Here is a 20,585-nt window from a genome sequence, read left to right as displayed (position 1 = left end):
AAAAATTAGAATTAGAAATTCTTTCCTTCCAGTAATGTTGCCCTATTATGCATTTCCTGCTGTACTTTTTTTTTAAAGCTGGGAAGTTAAATTGTTGCAGTCAACCCTTTCAATATTGCCCAATGCTAATTCAGTTGATCAAACCACAGGAATTCTGAACAGTCCTACAAAAGAAACCAAGAACCAACCAAAGCTGTGTAGGCTTTTGTTATGAATTTGTAAGCAAACACTTGAGTGTAACATTCACACAGTTGTCTTTTTTTGTGAAAGAATAATGAAGACAAGAGGCTCTTTAGTAGTAATTATTTTTTAAAAAAAATCAAGATTTTTCCTATGGTTAATATAACACAAATATGTACAGTCTTGGTTGATGTTTCAGTGTCATTCTTTCAGCACACCCCATTCCTTTTTCTTATCTGCATAGAGGATAGAAAATGCTGCTGCGTTCCCAATTCCACAAAGCTTTCTTTGACCTTTGTAATGCCAACAATATAGATTGGTGTTTCTTAAACTTTTTTTTGTCACGACCCTTTCCCATTTTGAAAAAATTATGGGGGACCCAAAAATCATGTTTGTGTGTTGTTGTTGTTGTTTTACTTGTTGTATATTGGTGCCTTTCAATCAGTTGACTCCTGACAACTGCCAGGACAACTTAATTTACTTGGTGAGATTTTGGAAGTGGTTTGCCACTGCTTGCTTTCTAAAGCGAGACAGCATGACTGGCCCAAGGTCATCACACTGGCCTTCATGCTTAAGGCAGGACTAGAACTCAATAGTCTCCCAATTTCTGGCCTGGTGCCTTAAGCACTGTCAATATTTACCAAATTAAAATCTTGACAATTTGCTGCTACTGCTGCTTCTAACCATTGTTTGATGGAATTTTAATATTGTATTATTTTTCAACATAAGACTGGCAAATAATTTTGATTTTGTGGACCTGAGAGGAACTGGGGGATACCATGCGTCCTTAGGAACGTAATTTAAGGAACACTGATCTATTGAAGCCAGTACCAAGTCCTGGCAATATTTCCTTACCAACAAAGCAAAAGATACTACTGATAGTATGAAGTAAGACTGATAGATTCTCTTCAGTGCCCCATATATTAAATTATTATCAAGATATTTAACTCCCCTGCATTCTTCATTTTACATATTGTACTTTCATGTTTGCACAGGGTTTTGCTTGAAAAAAAATTAAAAGAAATTTCAACTGCTAATTACTTCCTCACTTGCTGTAAACACCTGTCTGATATCCATAAAATGGATTTCTTAAAATACAGTACTGACTTAAAAGAACAGGTTCTATCAACAGTATGGACCTTACTTGAGATTTACTTGGTCATATAGTTCTTGGTTTCTAAGTAGCATGCCAAGAGCCTATCAAAATGTGGTGTTACATTTTCCATTGTATTACATTAAAAGAGTTACAACTGGGAAATAACATTTGGAGGAATTCTGAGAGCCATATTAACAGTTTTGGAGATGACCACTTTTAATGCTTGGACCTGATGTTCTGATGCTGATTTAATGGGATGAAAGGGGGAAAGTGATTAGCAGTGCTAGACAAAGCCTGTATTTTTGAGTTCCAGGAGGTAAGGGGTTTTTTTTTCACTTCAGTCAGAAATTAATAATTCATCAAACTTTGTTCCACTTTAAAGAAGAAACTTTACAAATCTATAAACCGTAAGAAAACTATTGGGAATTATTACAAATATTGTTTTATTTAGTCTTTTAGAATCATTATCTTCAAGGCAAAGACAATGAAGCAAACATGTTGCCAATTCCATTGAATCAAAACGGCAGAATGGCGTCTTCATTTCCAGCCTTTTGAGAGGTCTCTAGTATTCCCTTTTATTTTTTATTTTTCTCATTTTTATGGAGCTGGAGGCTGTCCTTGTGAGACTGCTTGTCACTTCTTGCATACAGTGAAGCATCTGATTTGAACCAAAGAGATGAGTGTCCATCATTGAAAAGCCATCTTAAAATGGTGATATACCAAATTCATAATTGCGAATAACTGCAGGCTGTAGAATTAAAATAAATTCAAAGTGTCATATGTTTCTCAGGAGCCTGCTTATGTGCCAGATAGAGAAACAGGATGCTGGAGAGAGCACTGACAAGAAATATAACATCAAACCATCGGTGGTAAAAGTTAAACTGTAATTCTCCTAGAACCTCAGTAATGATGGTACGGTACTCTAGAGGCATACTCATTCGAATCAGAAGTACAGAGGACACAAAATACATTCCCTGCAGAGAAGATAAGAGAAGCATTAGACAATTTTATTGCTCCTGACATAGCTGAGAGAGCACAAGTTGCGACTCAAATGGATTAAAATACTCACCATAATCTGTGCCAGCAACAGAACAATAACGTTAGAAGACTTGCTACTTGAGATAGCATAGAAAAACTAAGAAAGATAAGCACAGAAAGTCAGCTGAAATAATGATAACATGGCAAACATGACTTAATAAATGTTTTAGAGCTAAATTAAAAAGAAGTCACATTAATAATACTAAAACATCTTCATGCTTAATGTAATCACCATCATTAGAACTGCTTCTTAGAAACAATGTAATGTGTGTTAAAACCCTTATTTTTCCATTATGCGTATTTCAGCATACTTCCCATTCTACTCCACATTCACCCAGAATCATCTAAATAATAACAATAATTTGTCCTACATGCAAGCAGTCCTTATGATCTTCGGACATGCATTTAAGTGAACAAGTAGGTTAGCCCAAGGAAATGCAGAATTTAGATGAAAAATGATGTTATGTCTACAGAAATACTTTTGCAAATCCAACACAAATGGCATAGCCCAGGGATAAATGGGACTGTTTAAGTGATAATTATCATATTTTAGCTATAAATAGTGGTACTTGAGCAGTGTGCAACTAAACATATTGCTGATGTGGCAGGATTGGCCAATGATAACTAACCCGTTGAGATGTTTTCTAGTGTGCATAAAAAACAACAGCACTTCACTAAGATCATGATTATCATTTGCAATATGATACAACAGAACTATTATATATAAAAGGCACCTTTATATCAGCCCTATACTGTTAAAACATATCTAAGTGAAAAATGGTAACTTAATGTCAAGCAATTTTCTTTCACTTCTTATAAAATCAATACCAATGTTTTATTGTGACTTATTAAACAATCACATATTGGAATCATACAGGGAAACTTTGTTCCCTACCTCTGGCCTTAAAAACTATTAAGTGATGCAGAAAACGCATCTGCACTATATATCTGAAGTAATCTGGGTTACTACAGGTCTTAATACTGCACATCTCTATAAGGTGTTAGACCAAATGGTGGGAACTTCTCAGAACAATACCAAGACAAACTCAACTTAAAGCTGCTACTTCCTGCAGTGATTTCATATTTTTGAAGTTTACAATTCAGTCATAACACTTTTACAGACCGATATATTAATATGCTCTCTTCTTTACTTCAACACAGTTCACATAGTAAGATTGCACTTGGGCTTACCTTTGTGAGTGTTATTAATAAGCCCCTGATAGAGGTGACAATAATTATTCCAACAAGAATAAATGAAATATGCTGGGACCAGAATTTTACCTGTAGTAATAAAGACAGGAAATGGTTAAACCCGCAGAGATACAGACAAGTACATTGACCATGTAGGACATGAAAGGCTATTTAACTTCAGTTGCTATTTATGTGCACAGAGCTTTTTCAAGAGTACAAGTAGTCCTTGTTTCGCAACCATGGTGATGAAAAAGAAACTTTGTGACCAGTCCTCAATTTCCAACCTTTACAGGTCTGTAAAGCAAAGGAAATAAGACTATAAGCACAGTCACAGTTTCACTTAGCAACCAAGGTGCCATCCCAATTGTGGGCATTAAATGAAGACTTCCTGTATTAGCAAGAATACTTTCAGAAAAAAAAATTCTTAGCACTGTATACAGAAACAATGCAGAATTAAGGCGGAGCTATTTATAATTGTATCTTGCAACCTAGGGCCTCTCAAGTACTCTAGGATATTAAACTGTCTTCAAAAAATAAGATCCAATAGAAATGACTTTTAAGAATTATACAGAAGAATAAATAAATCATTGTCTTCTCACAATATATTACCTTAACAGCAGCTACAGACAAATACATTTCCCAAGGGTATACTTTCAAAAAAAGTTTAATATTACATTATCAAGCTCTCTATAAAACAGAAATTAATAATGAATATGGGGATCAGTAGGTAGGATTAAAATCTAAAAGAGCTCTTACATCAAACTGTATCCCCAAATAATTCACAGTAATCTCAATTCCTCTTGTTACTGGATCTGTTTTCCCAACTCGGTCAAATACAATATTGATTGTTGCCTGAAGAGATGAAAGAAAAAATAAAACAGATACTTTCACTAAAACCATTATAAGATATACACATTTATCTTTCATAGGCAATGTTTCTGTATGAGAAAAAATGTCCATTCTGGCTTAAAATGTGATTGTATTTATAATCAACATTTTTTTAAAATGATAGATTAGAAAGCATTCTTTTTATTAAGCACATATTTTGTCAGACTACAAATTATAAATGACTGTACCAACAGCAGCGTTACATACCATAAAAGTTTTCCATACACAGTAAATGGAGAAAAAATAACCCAGAAAGTTGAAATATTTCCCTTGGAATGTTTTAGAATATTCTATTCTTTCCTGCAAATAGATTTTTTTTCAGAGAGAGAAAACATTTAGATTATTTTAAACTAGCATATGGTTTTATATACAGTACAGATCATTTCTACAGATAAAGTTGTTTAGCTTCTTAACAGGTAATGAATCTATAGAATTGCAAAATCAACATTTGTCTAACATAAGTGAACCGAAATTACAGAATACGGGAACAAAACCAAATTTCTGGTATTCTAAGCCTGTCTTTTGAGTCACAAAGCCTGATATCTATTTCTGGAAAGTTTCAATTTGCAGAACATTCATATTTATACTTGATTTTTTTTTCTATAAACAGACTTTTTAAAAAAGTTGTTCAAGCTTTTAACATCAAAAATAGACCAGTATCATAAAGTCATAACATTTCTCTTGGCTCATTTAATTTTCCAGGTTTTTCTCACATTTTCTCTCATATATCAATCCCAGTTACCCACCCATCAGACTTGGGAAAAATGCCCTTAGTTTGCACCTTGGTAGCATGCAAATCAACTGTTTCCAAGAAAAGCTGGCGACTAAGTTCCTCTAAAGCATCAATTTCTTGCTGGATGAGTGTGAAATCTTAAAACCAAGATAGTCAAGCTCAAAATCATTAATCATTTTGAAAGACATATTTCTTTTTAAAGCGTGATTTTATTCCCCAAACCCAAAAATCAACAGGAAAACAATACTGTGATATCTTGTTTAAGATTATATGAATGTTAAAAAAGGGAACAAACGAAAGCACATTTCATACTGTATACAGTATACTGTATACATCAGTTTGATGCCCTTTGCCTGTATAAAAAAATATTAGTGGAACCATTGTGATGAAGAACCGATTCATTAAAATCTGGAAAAAATATTTCAAATTTTATTTTATTCTTTAACACATAGTAGATATAAAATAAAATTTGAAATATCTGAAAAAGTGCAATTTTTAAAACAATATGTATGGCAAGGCACATTTAAAAGGTTTTTTTAAAATGTCTGTAAATAACTCAAGACATGAAATCCAACATTACTCATTACAGCCATCTGCAGGAAGAAAATAAAAGCTGCAATTGAATACTATAAAATATTATATAACTATAGGGATGATTGCAGATCATTTTTAACATCTCTTTCTGGATAAAAAGTACTTATTTGCAGACTTTATCCAGACATTTTGAAATGAAGGTGATTTTCTAGATCTATTTCAATTTGAGTAAATATCCAAGTTGGTTTAGCAATTACCTCAATCATCCTACAGAATAATCTTTCCTGAGCAATAGGATACAGAAAAATTTAATCTTGCTGATCTTCTGGCTTTCTAATTAGCTTTCAAAACAATTGACTATGGTATCCTTATGGAATAGATTTTTGAAGAGGGAGTATTATTTTATAGTCATTATGTTCCTAATTGCCGGGTTGTTCCCAGAAAAGACAAAGGGAGCAATTATTACATAAATAAGAAGGACTTCATTTAATTCCTGATTTTATTCAATGTGTACCTGAAATAACCGGAAAAGATTATCCAGGAAACGTACATTGAAATGACATTAAGATTTTTATTTTCTGCCTATTCTGGTAAACGTTCTGAATTAGAACTGAGGTAATGGACTGGATGAAGACCAGTAAGTTGAAACTTATCTTATTTTACTGCTACTTTACTAAATTAAAGAAATCATGTCAGCCATATAGCCCTTAGTTAATTTCAGGCCATTATTTAAAGTAGGCCAGTCATTTAATGTTCTGAAATGTTGAAATAAGAATGTTTAAAAGAAAGCATCTTCCTATATATATATAAAACTGCTTGGGGAATTGATCATTTCTTTTGAACAATAAAGTTCAAACGGCTGGCTACACAGAGAACAACAACTTTAAGTAAAATGAAAGCTCCTTCTCAGTTATTACGCACCACTCTGCAGTACCTTCCCTAAGGAGATATTTATTTATTATTTATTATTGGGACTTATATGCCGCCCTATCTCCCGAAGGACTCAGGGCGGCTAACAACAATAAAATACAACGATACAAAAGTTAAAAAGATATACATGGTATTCATATTGCAGTAAATATTTTCTCCCCAGGTATTTTAAACAATGGTTTTAATCTGAAGGGCCCCAATGAAACAGGAAGAATGACTACCGAGGATGTTATTATTTAAACATCCAATTTTTAAAAAAATCTACAATACCTATGCCTTTCAGAAACAGAAAATGCCACAATACAGGTAGTCCCCAACTTATGATCATAACTCAACCCAAAAATGAGGGCCGTAAATTGTGATCGTTATAAAGCAGATCACCATGTGACCAGACTCACTTTTATGTCTTTTGCTGCAGTTGTTAAGCATACAAAGTAGTTAAGTGAAACCACTGTTCACTATGGGCCAGTTTTTGCTGGAAACCAGAAGTAAATACCAGTTTCCAGCTAAACAGCTGTAAATTGCAGTCACATGACTGCAATGCACTGCAAATGAACCTAAATGTGGGCCAGTTACTGAGCGCCCTAAATGCAGTCAATGCAGGAAAAGGCACATAGAAATTTCTAAACTGGGTTGTAAATCCCTTTTGTAGGATTAATTATAACTGTGAATGATTACTAAGTGACCAGTTCTTAAGTCAGGGGTAGGCAACCTCGGCTCTTTTATGACTCATGGACTTCAACTCCCAGAGTCATAAAAGAGCCGAGGTTGCCTACCCCTGCCTTAAGTCAAAGACTAGTCATATTTGCAGATTTACTTATAAGTAAATAATCCTTAATGGTAAACACTTGGCTTTTTATAAAATTTTGACTTTATTCTCCTTTAAGAACAGCTGAATCCTATATAATGCAAACATGCAATCACAATAAACCAATCCACAACATAAAGCACTTTAAAGTATAATCAATCACAATTTTTATTTTCCCTTATAGATAAATCAATTGTTTCTATTAATACTCAGTAAAATGGAAAGTATAATGGAAAGTGCTATTTTATAAAAATTAGATTGCTTAAATTCATTACATCTGGCTTTCCATTCTTGCATACTGTGTGTTATATAAATTGCTACTTAATGCTCAAATGGTCATGAAAGTGTCCTAGCAGATTAGATGTCAGTGCTTAACACTTACAAACTTGGATTGATATTATTCTCTTCAAGTATATGATCTCCAAAAGCTGAAAGCAAGGTAATTTAATACAACCCATTAATAAAATATTCTACTTTTTTCATTTATTGTAAAAGGCAGCAAGCTGATTTTTTGGGCCTCCGTCTGCAAGTAAAGGATACTTTCACCTCCTGGTGAAGATGTTGTGACACTTTTTATAATTCCCCAGAAACCAGTGGTTTTGTTGTGCACTTCCCCTCTCTGGAACATATTTCTGTGAACCATTGCTATCCTGATCGGGAGACAAAGTTAGAAACGTAAAATCATAAAATATCAAGTAGAGCCAAATCACATAACAACATAGCTAATCTGTAAATATTTGTATTTTTTATGTTTTATAAAATCTGACGTTCAAAATTTAAAGGAACATTCAGAATTCCATTCAGAAAGGAATCAAGCAGATTTGGTGTAGAAGTGTGCTACTGCTCATGCTATTATGTCAAAGTAAAAAGTGCTTCCAATTAGGAATAAACTACGTTACATTCTATAAATTACATCTACATGTGTTTATTACTGGAGGTGACTCATTTAAATCAGGGATATTCTAATGAATTATTCTTAAAGTAGATCTAACCTTTAACCAGGCTAGCTGGTAATAAAGAAAGTTGAAACTTTTTTAAGTATTACTCAAGAGAACATCCATACTGTTCTTCAAAATATATTAAGTAACACAGTTTAACCGAGGTAAATCCCAGATAAGTACCCAAGTACACAAATTTAAGTTAAAATTTGGATCTGTACTTCGCTCAGATTTCACCCACACTTATATCAGGATCTTACGATATAGATTATTCTTCAATAGCAAATAATTTCTTGTTGGCCACTCTAATATCTTTATCTGACCTTTTCTTTTTGCTGATGATCATGTCCATTGTCTGGAGGAGTCGACGTTCTAGAGATAGAATATCAGCATCTGTGACATTCCTATAATAAGATGTATACATCTAGAATTATTCCTATGATTTCTAGAACAATCTCTTCCCAATTTCAGCTATTCTGATTGTTCTCCATAACTGGATTACAACAAAAACAGCAAATACAAACACACAGAGAGAGAGAGAGAGAGAGAGAGACAGACAGACAGACAGACAGACAGACAGACAGACAGACAGACAAGCAGGCAGACTGACATGAAGAAGGATAGAGAGGTAGAAACAGACAGATGGATTTTTAAAACTGCTTTGAATCTTTTTGAGGAGGGGAGATTTACCTGAGAAAATAAGACATATACGTGTATGGACAATTCACTGCACCAAAGCCAGAGAGCAAGGCCATGAGGGTTACCCCAATCACTCCCACCCTACTGATGAGTTGTTCTATAGATAGAATTCCTGATAAAAAGAAAATACCACAAGGTTAATTTTATCATTACGTTTAGAAATAGAAAAGCAGAATCTCATTACCATCTACACCATTTTGTTTTAATTATTCAGATACTCCTTCATAAGAACCCTCAAGTGTGCTCTTGTAATGGGGCAAAAACATATCTGTGTATTTAACAGACTGCTTTGCCAAGAATAATTGGGGGAAAAATGAACCATAACGTCTAATATAGCTGTCATAATCTTGGAATCATTCTGGATTAAGTGAAAAACTTCAACTGAAAATGAGTACTCCCAAATAGTGTCTAATCTTCCCTAGTCAACAATGCTTTATTTTGTTTTATGCCAAACTGAAATACATAGTTAATTGAATGGAAGCAGATAAAGAACCAGGTTGTTGTGGCTTCTAATCTCATCATCAGTGAAAGAGACAGAATGCCTTGAACCCTAACTTGAAAACTGGCAAAGACAGCAATATAGTTCAGTTCACTGTAGCACATCTCACTGAGTGAGTAAAGCTGATCAATAACTTTGTTGCCTCAAATGGCAATTGGCATATATGAAAGTTAAACTAACTCTACAAGGCTTGTACTTAATCCTTTTCACAGATTCCATGTGACATTAGATAGATGTACAGTTAACTACTACATCAACAGTGTATAGTTGTAATGTGAAAAAAAGCTCTGATAGCTTGTTAGATTATTCCTATTTAAATTTGAATTCCAGAATAATATAGCTCCAGAATTAGGTGGCTATAAGGAAAAAATTACTGTTTTAACAAAAAAATGGAATAATGTTATTATGGAGAACATAATTACCATTATGCTCTTTAACGTCCTCCTTAATTCTAAATAATAAATAAATGAGGCTATATGAATATGAGTCATTGAAACTATTCTTCAATTCATTTCTTTTTCCACGAACTTGCTAAATATATTCAGTAGATAACAAAAAAAAAAAGAAAAAGAATCATGTTTATAAACATATTTGGATATAAGATCCTTGCTTTGACAGGAATTCAAGTATTCAGAATAAATAAAGTCATTCAGAGTCAGAATCCTTAGATCTGGGAAGACAAATCTAATTCTGTTCTCAATCACTTGTTCAGAAGCAGTTCATAAGATCAGCCACAGAATTCATTATCCAAGCAAGAGAACAGTGACCTCAGCAGGTCACTTGGAGCAAACGTATTATTTATATAGATTCAATGCCACTGTCTATGTTCCAAAAACAGATTTACTTGAGATTAAAAGCCTCATTCTCAAGCAAAGAATGCACAGTTATATCTAATGGACTAAAAAGTGACATTTGAGAGTGTTATCTATCTACAATTTGGGTGTAACGGTGTAGCAAACAAGGTCTAGTTATATACAACTGTAATTCTTTGAATACCTGAGTGTGGTCCCAGTACTGACAATATTTTACTCTCCACCTTGCTTGTTCTGTGCTATTGAAGCACTGTTTTTTAAAAAAAACACTCAATTCTGCTTCTGGAACTCAGTATGAATTTTGGTTTCTGCTTACTTTATTTATTTGATTACATACAAATTTAACTGAAAAATCTTCGGAGCCCTTAAAAATGGTGAAACAAGAAAAGCCATAAATTATGTTGTAAGTTGAGGACTACTTATATCTTGTAATGAAGCTAATTTACAATATTAAACTGAAGTCTTTGTTAAGCTTAACAATGTGACTGTCTACTTAGAAATAACTTTTTACAAACTAAGGCTCCCTTCGGAACTGTAATCATCACGTGCGAGCAAATATTAGATAGAGCAGGAATTCCAGTGTTTTTTGTTCTGACCCCTATTGACCAAGAAGTTGTTCCAAATCATTAATTCCATTATTGCATTATGACTATTTGCAATCCCAACTTGCACATTACTAACATATGTGGATGTCTTGTTATCCAGGGAGGCCAGGGCATGCAGTAGCAGCAGAAAGAAGATGTTGAAAGTCAACTGGGGATGTTACGTGGGCAGCAGTGGTAGGCAATAGTGGTGTACATAGTGGCCAAAAATGCAGAAATGTGGAGAGATAGGCTAAGATAGTCACTAAGCAGTGTGACCACATGATGTATCACCTAACAACTGCTCTGCTGAGTGATGGAAATTCCATTTCCAATTACATTAATTAAGCAAGGGCTACCTAGTACAACCAAGGCAAACCACAAACATGTTTATATTCTCAAAACACTGCAAGAAGAGCTTTTTGCATTCAGGTCAGAAGCACTGAGGCACTTCCAGGTTCAAAGGATTAGCCGGTGACCCTGTTGCCTTGGGGACGCCCGGTTGGAGGCTCCTTTCATGTCCCCACCAGGAGCTGGAGTGAAGGATGAGAGCTTAAACCTCCCTCACAGCAGCTCTCAGGTCTCAAACATGGGCTTGGTAACCTCCTGCCAGCCAGCATTCCCAACCACTGGAGCCCAATGGTTGGGAGAGAGAGCCAGGCTTTCAAAGTCTTATGGAAAACCAACAGGGTCAGCACCATCATTTTTTGTGGGGGGGGGGAAGGAGGCGAGATAGTATTCTGTTCCAAAAGGCAGTCACAGCAATAGAAGTTCCCATCTATAGCTGCACAAATCAAAAAACAGTCAGATGTGCACTTATAAGTTAATGAAATAATAAAACTCACCATGTTTTGGACTAAGGATAGGAAATGGATCTCCCAGTTTCCAGAAGAAATACATAAATATTAGCCAGACAACACAGGCAAAAAGAAGTCTATGTCTGTGTACTGAAAGTAATAGAAAGAAAATTAATATCTTATGTTAATTATATTAAAAATATTATTTAAACTTTATAGTGCCACTATAATTTTTATTTTCAATACTCATGATACTTACACAATCGGATGTTGCTCACAACAAAGTAGCCAATGTAAAAGGGCACCATGAACACCAGAACAAGCAAAATCACGCAAAGATTTAATTTCCAATGGAAATACCGAGAGCTGGAAGTAATGGAAGGATTGATGACTATTTAATCATCGTCACAAAATAATTCTAGCTTTACTTTTTGTCTACTTTCATATAGTAAGCAATTATCTGCATAAAATATAAAAAATTTACACTTATAATCAAATATAATTTTAGAAAGATGCACAGTAATAGACTAGATACAAAGTTATACATTTAATGTTCTTGTCAAAATTTTGTAAATTGTTCAGATACTTATATTTGATCTCCTTTCCACCGGTCAATTTTTTAAAAAAAAATTAAAGTTATATAGTTTCCCATTAGTGTAATTTCAGGAGAAGACACATTTTTATTATTTGTCTAAAAGTATGCATTTTAAGCTTTAAAGTCCAAAAAACATATAAAGATTTTCATCAATGCCCCTCAGAGTACAAGTGTTCATTAACAAGCAAAGATATTTTATGTTTACGTTTGTTTAAGTTTATTGGACTTATATACCACCCTTCTCCCGTAGGACTCATTACTTATTTTAGTAAATAATACATAAATTATTGAGGAAAATATGTGTTCTCTGGAGTTACACAAATAGAATTACGTGCATTTGGGAATCATACATATTTTGGCATTTGCTGATACTGCTTGGAAAGCTTAGTAATTTTAGATCAGAGAACCAATAACTTATATCATACCATTTGTGGCAATTTCTTTAATGTGTCTTTACCTTTAGGAATGTTGGCAGTACTTAACAGCAACATTTTTGAAAAGAAACAAATAATAAAACAGCCTGGCCATCATTTTTCTACTTTGTTTCAGAACCCAGCTGCATATTAATAATGTATACTCACTTCTTTATGTTTAAACATGCTAAAACATTAAACGGTGATGAAGCCACAAATAAACAAGCAAATCTATCAATTATAGATCTCAGTGCCATGTTATGCAGCTGGAATTTAGTGTCATCTTACCTGCTGCTTAGGATGTCTAGAATCTCAAAAATGATAAGTTCAAACATGGTGCATGAAAAAGCAAAGGTTACAGAGAAGACAACCTGTACAACATACTGCCGAACCTGTAATAAAATGAACATAAACATTTTTGAATTAATTTTTATGTAATTGTTATGGATGTAATGGACATCCATAACAAAAATAAAAAATTAGACTATCCTGGAATTAAATACATAAAGGTAAAGGTAAAGGTTCCCCCGCACGTGCGTGCTAGTCGTTTCCGACTCTAGGGGCCGGTGCTCATCTCCGTTTCAAAGCCGAAGAGCCAGCGCTTGTCCGAGGACGTCTCCGTGGTCATGTGGCCAGCATGACTAGACGCCAAAGGCGCATGGAACGCTTTTACCTTCCCACCGTAGTGGTCCCTATTTTTCTACTTGCATTTTGACGTGCTTTCGAACTGCTAGGTTGGCAGAAGCTGGGACAAGTAACAGGCGCTCACTCTGTTACGCAGCACTCAGGATTCGACCCGCCAAACTGCCGACCTTCAGATCGACAAGCTCAGCGTCCTAACCCACTGAGCCACCGTGTCCCTTTTATTAAATACATACAGGATGATATATCTAAGCAAGTGTTTGCTGAGATGAAATCTGTACTAATAATATATTTACATTCCCAGTCTGAACATTTTTATGTTCAAAAAGAGAAATATTTTTAAATAAAGGTTTTAATCTAAAATTTATTTCCTTAGCATTAATTTCTCTGGATGACTGTTTTCATACAGGACAATGGCAGGCTTTTTAAAAATCTTAAAAATATCTATTTTAATTTTTTTTTAACAACTCTCAAATGTCAAATGTCTACTTCTGTGCAAGTGCACCGTTTGTGCATCCTTACATGGTTCTGGGAATGTGGGGGTGGGGCTTCAAATCCCCACGGCGATAGGGAATGGCAGCAGGTGTTTGCGCGGAGGGCCATATCAACATCTGGGATCGCGCCCCCGCTATCTCCGAGCGGTGGCGCGCTCCGACCCTCCGGTTAGCACCCTCTTACCCGGGGATGAGGGTGATCAGGCCCCTGAGCTCAGGTTGGTCTATTTTAACGCTAGATCCGTAGTTAACAAAGCTCCCCTCATCCGTGATCTGATCGAGGAGGAATGTGCGGATCTAGCGTGCATCACGGAAACTTGGTTGGGTTCGGAGGGAGGGGTGCCTCTCACCGAGTTATGCCCGCCAGGTTTCCGGGTGCTGCACCAGCCACGGGCTCAGGGCAGGGGTGGTGGGGTGGCAGTGGTTATTCGGGAGACTTTGTGTCCCCGGGAGGCCACCATTGTCCAGATGGCCGGGAGTGAATCCCTCCTCTTGAGATGTGGTCCTCGGGTTCAGTTGGGCTTGTTGCTCACATACCTGGCGCCCAGCTGTGTGGCAACAGCCCTGCCTGAGCTGCTCGACACCCTCTCAGGGTTGACGGTGGAGTTCCCCAGGCTTATAGTCCTGGGTGACTTCAACCTGCCATCACTGGGGGGGTCGTCGGAGTTAGCTCGGGAGTTCATGGCTTCCATGACAGCCATGGGCCTGACCCAGGTTATTGAGGGCCCTACTCACGAGGGGGATCATACTCTCGACCTGGTGTTCCTGTCTGGACAGTGGTTGGATGATCTGGGAGGGGGTTCTCCGTCCATTACCCCTCTGTCATGGTCAGATCATCATCTCCTGAGCCTGGTTTTCCGTCATGCCATCCCCCGCCGCTGGGCGGCGGAACCGACCAGGTGGTTCCGCCCCAGGCGCCTAATGGACCCGGACCGGTTCCAGAGGGCGCTTGGGCCGATACCTATCACCCTTACCCACAGCCCAGTCGATGCTCTGGTGGAGGCCTGGGAAACGGCTGCCACCAGGGCACTCGACTGCGTTGTACCCATGCGACCTCTGACTTGGCGCAGATCCCGCTGGGCCCCATGGTTCTCTGTGGAGCTCCGGGAGATGAAGCGTCGGAGACGAGGTCTAGAGAGCGGTTGGAGATCCAGCCGATCCGAATCCGACCGATTGCAGTTAAGAACCTTTATAAGGTCTTATCTTGCGGCGATAAGGACGGCGAAGTCTAACTACTTTGCCGCCCTTATCGCGTCCGCAGATAATCGCCCGGCCGCCCTGTTTAGGGTGACTCGCTCCCTCCTTAACCAGGAGGTGAGAGAGGATCCCTTGCTGGGACGAGCCGAGGAGTTTAGTCATCATCTGGCGGACAAAATCGCTCGGATCCGGACCGGCCTGGACTCTGACTGGGCAGAGTCTGATGTGGAGGAATCAGGCGGTCTTGAGCATGTTATCTGGACTGAGTTCGACCCTGTTTCCCCTGATGATGTGGACAGGATCATGGGGAGACTGAGCTCCACCACCTGTTTGTTGGATCCGTGCCCCTCCTGGCTAGCTTATGCGGCTCGGGAGGGAACACGAGGCTGGTTCCATACAGTAATAACTGCTTCTTTGAAGGAGGGTGTCTTCCCTGCCGCCTTGAAGGAGGCGGTGGTGAGACCTCTCCTCAAGAAGCCTGCTTTGGACCCGGCTGTTTTAAACAACTATCGTCCAGTCTCCAACCTTCGCTTTCTGGCGAAGGTTGTTGAGAGTGTGGTGGCGCATCAGCTCCCTCTGTTCCTGGAGGAAACTGATTATCTGGACCCGTACCAATCGGGCTTCAGGCCCGGACACAGCACGGAGACGGCATTGGTCGCGCTGGTGAATGATCTCTGGAGGGCTAGGGACAGGGGTTGCTCCTCTGTCCTGGTCCTATTAGATCTCTCAGCGGCTTTCGATACCATCGACCATGGTATCCTGCTGCGGCGTCTCAGGGGGTTGGGAGTGGGAGGCACCGTTCTACGGTGGTTCTCCTCCTACCTCCGGGGCCGCTCGCAGTCGGTGTTGACAGGAGGGCAGAGATCCGCCCCGAGGTCTCTCATTTGTGGAGTTCCTCAGGGGTCGGTTCTCTCGCCTCTCCTGTTCAACATCTACATGAAGCCGCTGGGCGAGATCATTCGTGGTTTTGGGGTGGGGTATCACCAGTACGCTGATGATACCCAACTTTTTCTTTCCACCCCGAACCAACCCAGTGATGCCCTCTCCGTGATGTCCCGGTGCCTGGAGGCGGTTCAGGTCTGGATGGGGAGAAACAGGCTTCGTCTCAATCCCGCCAAGACTGAGTGGCTGTGCATATCGGCGTCTCGGGTTAACCAAGTTATTCCACCTCTAACGATGGGGGGTGAGGTGTTACCCCCCGTTGATAGGGCTCGCAACTTGGGCGTCCTCCTGGATTCACGGCTCAATTTTGAAGATCACATAGGAGCCGTGACCAGGGGGGCTTTTGCACAGGTTCGCCTGGTGCGCCAGTTGCGTCCCTATCTGGACCGAGACGCCCTACGCACAGTCACTCATGCGCTTGTGACCTCCCGTTTGGACTACTGTAACGCTCTCTACATGGGGCTGCCCTTGAAGACCACTCGGAGGCTTCAACTGGTGCAGAATGCGGCCGCGCGAGTTGTAATGGGGGTTTCCCGATACTCCCATGTAACACCTCTACTCCGCGAGCTGCATTGGCTTCCGGTTGCCCTCCGGGTGAAATTCAAGGTGCTGGTTATCACCTATAAAGCCCTACATGGCCTGGGTCCGGGTTATTTGAGGGAACACCTGCTGCCGGCATCAAACGCCCTTCGCCCAGTGCGTTCCCACAGGGAGGGTCTGCTCAGGGTTCCGCCGGTGAGAGATTGCCGGCGGGTGACACCCAGGGATAGGGCCTTCTCAGTGGGAGCGCCTGCCCTCTGGAACCAGCTGCCGGTGGAGCTGAGGACTGCCCCCGACCTCCGATCATTCCGCCGGGGCCTGAAGACCTGGCTCTTTGAGCTCCCGGGCCCAGGCTGAGGAGAAAATTTTAACTGGGGTTTTTAAGTGTACAGGGTGAATTTAATATTTTTTAACTGGTTTTTAACTTTTGTATGTTTTGATTTTTAATTCCCTGTAAACCGCCCTGAGTACTCAGGGAAAGGGCGGTATACAAATGTGATAAAATAAAATAAATAAATAAATATTACAATGTGTAATTTTTTTACATATTCTACATTGGTGGTTTTACTTTTAAATCACAAGGAAGTTCCAATCAGAAGTCAGTGTTCTGATTAATTCCTATTACTCCAGTTGCTGTTAGCCTTATGCATGGCACTAAAAACCTGGCTATTCCCCTAAACATTTGGGCTGGGAAGTTAAGTGAACTCTTCCAGCTTATGTTGTTTTTATGGTAAGAGAGAATTTATTTTTCCAAACACAAAAATTCCAATTTAGAATAAAATCTATTGTTTTTGCTATCGGTTCAAACCGTTTAACTGTTGTTGTAATTATTAGCCTTCAACATGTATGTTGTCCAGATTACTGCTATTAATTTATAATTTAAATTTCTCACCTCATAGTCTTTGAAGAGCCGTCGCATGAAGAACAACCATCCAAATCCAAAAAACAGCAGCTGCAGAAGCAAATAAAAAGAATATCATCAGTAATTATAAACTCAGCGCTCTCAGTGCTTGACATAAACACATGCCCACCATCTGACAAAAATACAAAATAAAAAGTAAATATGAAAATAATTAAAAATAATGAATTAAAAAGAAAACAAAAAAGCAAATAAACACAAAGGACAGACTTAATGGACTACTAGGTCTTTTTGTTTTGTGTTTCTGTCTATGTGTATGATAGCTAATGGCTAGAATGCTGTTTGCAAAATGTGGAAATCTCAAAGCATATTAGCATATGAACAAATGCTGTTGTTATGAAGGTAAGATAACCTGATAAACCAAAACATATTTATTAGTGTGTATGTCTGTGTGTTTAATGGTTGGATAAATGAATTATTTGCTTTAACCACAAACATTTTAAAACACACATTGTACCAATATTGTAGTTACATTTTCCCAATTTAAAAGCTCATTCTGAACCTGAGGAACGTTAAGTGTTTTGTGGAGACTGCGTAAATATATCTCTAGGTCATGAAAAATATTTAACAAACAAAACATAAAGGATAAAACAGAACAACATTTCACAGAAGGGAATATCTCATTATTATTTACATAGCATTTATAAAAAATAAACCGTTGCATAAAGCCATCTTGGTTCTTGAAACTATTCTGTATGTCCTGGAGAACACTAATTTTAATCGTTTAGTAAAAAAAAAAGAACTTCTGCACCATGCAAAGTGAGATATTAGTGTAAGCATATAGGTAATCCTTGATTTACATTTGGCTTTTTAGTGACTGTTCAAAGTTATGACGGACATTCCTTTAGAAATTCCATTGGCTGTGCCCTCCATGTCATTTTATTCTTATATTTTTATTTACTAAAAAATGAGATCTCAGAATGCAGGTGTTTCCATGAAAACGGGGATAATCTTGCATATTTTCTAAAATGGAGAATTAATTGTTCTTTGCTTTTGTTTCTTCATTCCAGCAGACCTTGAAAGTCATTTAAATCTAGCTATCGCAAAATCTTACAGAATTTGGGACTTTTTTTTCCTTTCTCTGTTTTTTATAATGAACAGTTTTGGAGAATTCAAAACCTTGAATTTCGGGATATTTAAATTACTGAAGCAAGTTATCAATGTCAAGATTAATGTTGACTTCTTTGGTGAGAGATAAACTTCTCTAGCCTAGGGGTAGGCAACCTCGGCTCTTTTATGAGTCGTGGACTTCAACTCCCAGAATTCCTGAGCCAGCTATACTACGCTGGCTCAGGAATTCTGGGAGTTGAAGTCCACAAGACATAAAAAGCCAAGATTGCCTAGCCCTGCTAGATCATCGTGGAGAAGATCTCTGCAGCTGCTAGGAGTCGAAAACGATTTGAGGGCGCACCATCACTCTTCTGATGCCAGCCTTTACAGTTAATAGTGGCTTAAGATGCCGTGCAACAAACCCTTCAACATTTGAGTAAACCATGGCTCACTGAATCACGGTTCACCACGTCACCGCTAACGCAGCCAGTGAAGAGGAACCCAGGCCTCCGCGCATTTTCCGAGGCCCAATTCACAAATGCAATGTGCCACTGCGGGCAGACCTTAATTCACCGGAACCCTCTTTACGTGGGATAACTCCTCCAAAAGAAAAGAAAAGCAATTTCTAAAGGAAGAGCCGAGCTTTCCCACGCCCGATTAAACCCCTGTCCTAAGAGGGGGGGCTCGTGCTCGGCTGGGCAAAGGGAAGCAACTAAATTCGCGGTCCACCCGCCGCCCCCCCCCCCCGTCGTCCCTTGCAAGGCCAGGATTCCCTTATATCCGGAAGCAGGACTGCCCCCTCCTGCCCGGCTTCTCCCGCCTTTCGCTGCTGCGCGCCTCAGCCTAGCCTGACGCGGAACAGAGAAGCCCGGTACCTGGGAGACGACCATAATGCTGGAATCGATCAAGAAACTCATGGTGCACAGCCCGTCCGAGGCGGGCGGGATGCCTCTTACAACACCCCCCCCCAAAGCGCCCTCTCAGCCGAGCTCGCGCCTCTCTTGCAGAAGGGAGACGCAGCCCCGCCTCATTCGCTTCCTCGGTCCCGAGGCGAAAGCTTGGACGGGTTGCAGAGATAGGAAACTGGAAGAGCAGCCCGAGCCCTTGTCTGCGCCGCGCTCTCGGTCTGTCTTCTCTCCCCATCCCCGATCTATTCCTCCCGGGGAGATTCCGGGAATTGATGAGGCCTAGAGAAAGGAAGGGAAATCCCAAAGGTGCTTTTTGCCAAGAGGCAACTGGACTTTGTTTTTCTTTGAAGACGTTTCGTTTCTCAATCGGTCGATCGGAATAAGAGCTGGAAAGGATCTCAAGAGGTCTTCTAGTCCAACCCGCTGCTCAAGCAGGAGATCTATACCATTTCAGACAGGCGGCTGTCCAGTCTCTTCTTAAAAAACCTTCAGTGGTGAAGCTCCAACTACTATTAACTGCCCTGTAAACCGCCCTGAGTCCTATGGGAATAGGGCGGTATACAAATCCAATAAAATAAGTAAATAAATAAATATTTCTGACGGCAGGCTGTGCCACTGACTGAAAGGTGGGGAATGGAAGGATTTGGATTTATATTTCCTGTAGACAGCTGGTCATTTGCATTCAATATAATTCAATATAAATCCTTCCATTCTCCATCATCCAATCAGAGCTGAAGAAGCTGCTTGGATGAGAAGCGAAACATTTTCAAAGAAAGTCCTGCTGCCTCTTGGAAAAAGCAGCTTTGGGACAATCATGATCTGGATGACTAAGAATCTCCGTAGACAAGCAGGGAGACGAAAGATACTTTTATCTTGTTTTGAATCTCCCCTATAAAAATTAATAAAACCAGGAATGAGCAGCACCTCTTATAACTTCACTATATAGATATAGATATAGATATCTATATCTATCTATCTAGATCAGGGGTAGGCAACCTCGGCTCTTTTATGACCCATGGACTTCAACTCCCAGAATTCCTGAGTCAGCTATGCTCTAGATCAGGGGTAGGCAACCTCGGCTCTTTTATGACTCATGGACTTCAACTCCCAGAATTCCTGAGCCAGCCATGCTGGCTCAGGAATTCTGGGAGTTGAAGTCCA

General features: G+C 39.1%; 1 protein-coding gene across 2 annotated transcripts; it reads right to left on the bottom strand.

Moving 5' to 3' along the window:
* Positions 1-199: 199 nt before the first annotated feature.
* GPR89B (G protein-coupled receptor 89B) lies at positions 200-19,559 on the bottom strand. 2 transcript variants are annotated; one of them, XM_081327194.1, is made up of 14 exons: positions 19,392-19,559; positions 17,440-17,499; positions 13,021-13,124; positions 11,984-12,090; positions 11,773-11,874; positions 9,027-9,147; positions 8,660-8,740; positions 7,939-8,048; positions 5,175-5,263; positions 4,601-4,693; positions 4,262-4,357; positions 3,506-3,595; positions 2,346-2,411; positions 200-2,250 (listed from the first exon to the last, which is right to left on the bottom strand). In XM_081327194.1, exons 1-14 carry the CDS (start codon positions 19,431-19,433, stop codon positions 2,044-2,046), a joined length of 1,368 nt encoding a protein of 455 aa, XP_081183320.1. In that variant the 5' UTR covers positions 19,434-19,559; the 3' UTR covers positions 200-2,043. The 2 variants fall into 2 exon arrangements, with proteins under 2 accessions (XP_081183320.1, XP_081183321.1); XM_081327195.1 differs by lacking the exon at positions 11,984-12,090 and having other exon boundaries at positions 205-2,250; positions 19,392-19,407.
* Positions 19,560-20,585: the final 1,026 nt, after the last annotated feature.

The sequence above is a fragment of the Vipera berus genome, assembly GCF_964194415.1.
Source record: "Vipera berus genome assembly, chromosome: 4".
Classification (NCBI taxonomy): domain Eukaryota; kingdom Metazoa; phylum Chordata; class Lepidosauria; order Squamata; family Viperidae; genus Vipera; species Vipera berus.
The sequence above is the reverse complement of the archived record's forward strand: the minus strand, read 5'-3'. Positions and strand labels throughout refer to the sequence as shown.

Excerpts from the sequence above, each read along its gene's own strand:
- GPR89B (XM_081327194.1), bottom strand. The coding sequence starts at position 19,433 with ATGAGTTTCTTGATCGATTCCAGCATTATGGTCGTCTCCCAG. Across the intron at positions 3,596-4,261 it reads ATTTGGGGATACAGTTTGAT|GTAAAATTCTGGTCCCAGCA; the intron begins GTAAGAGCTCTT and ends TTATTACTACAG. Across the intron at positions 2,412-3,505 it reads TATTAATAACACTCACAAAG|TTTTTCTATGCTATCTCAAG; the intron begins GTAAGCCCAAGT and ends TATCTTTCTTAG.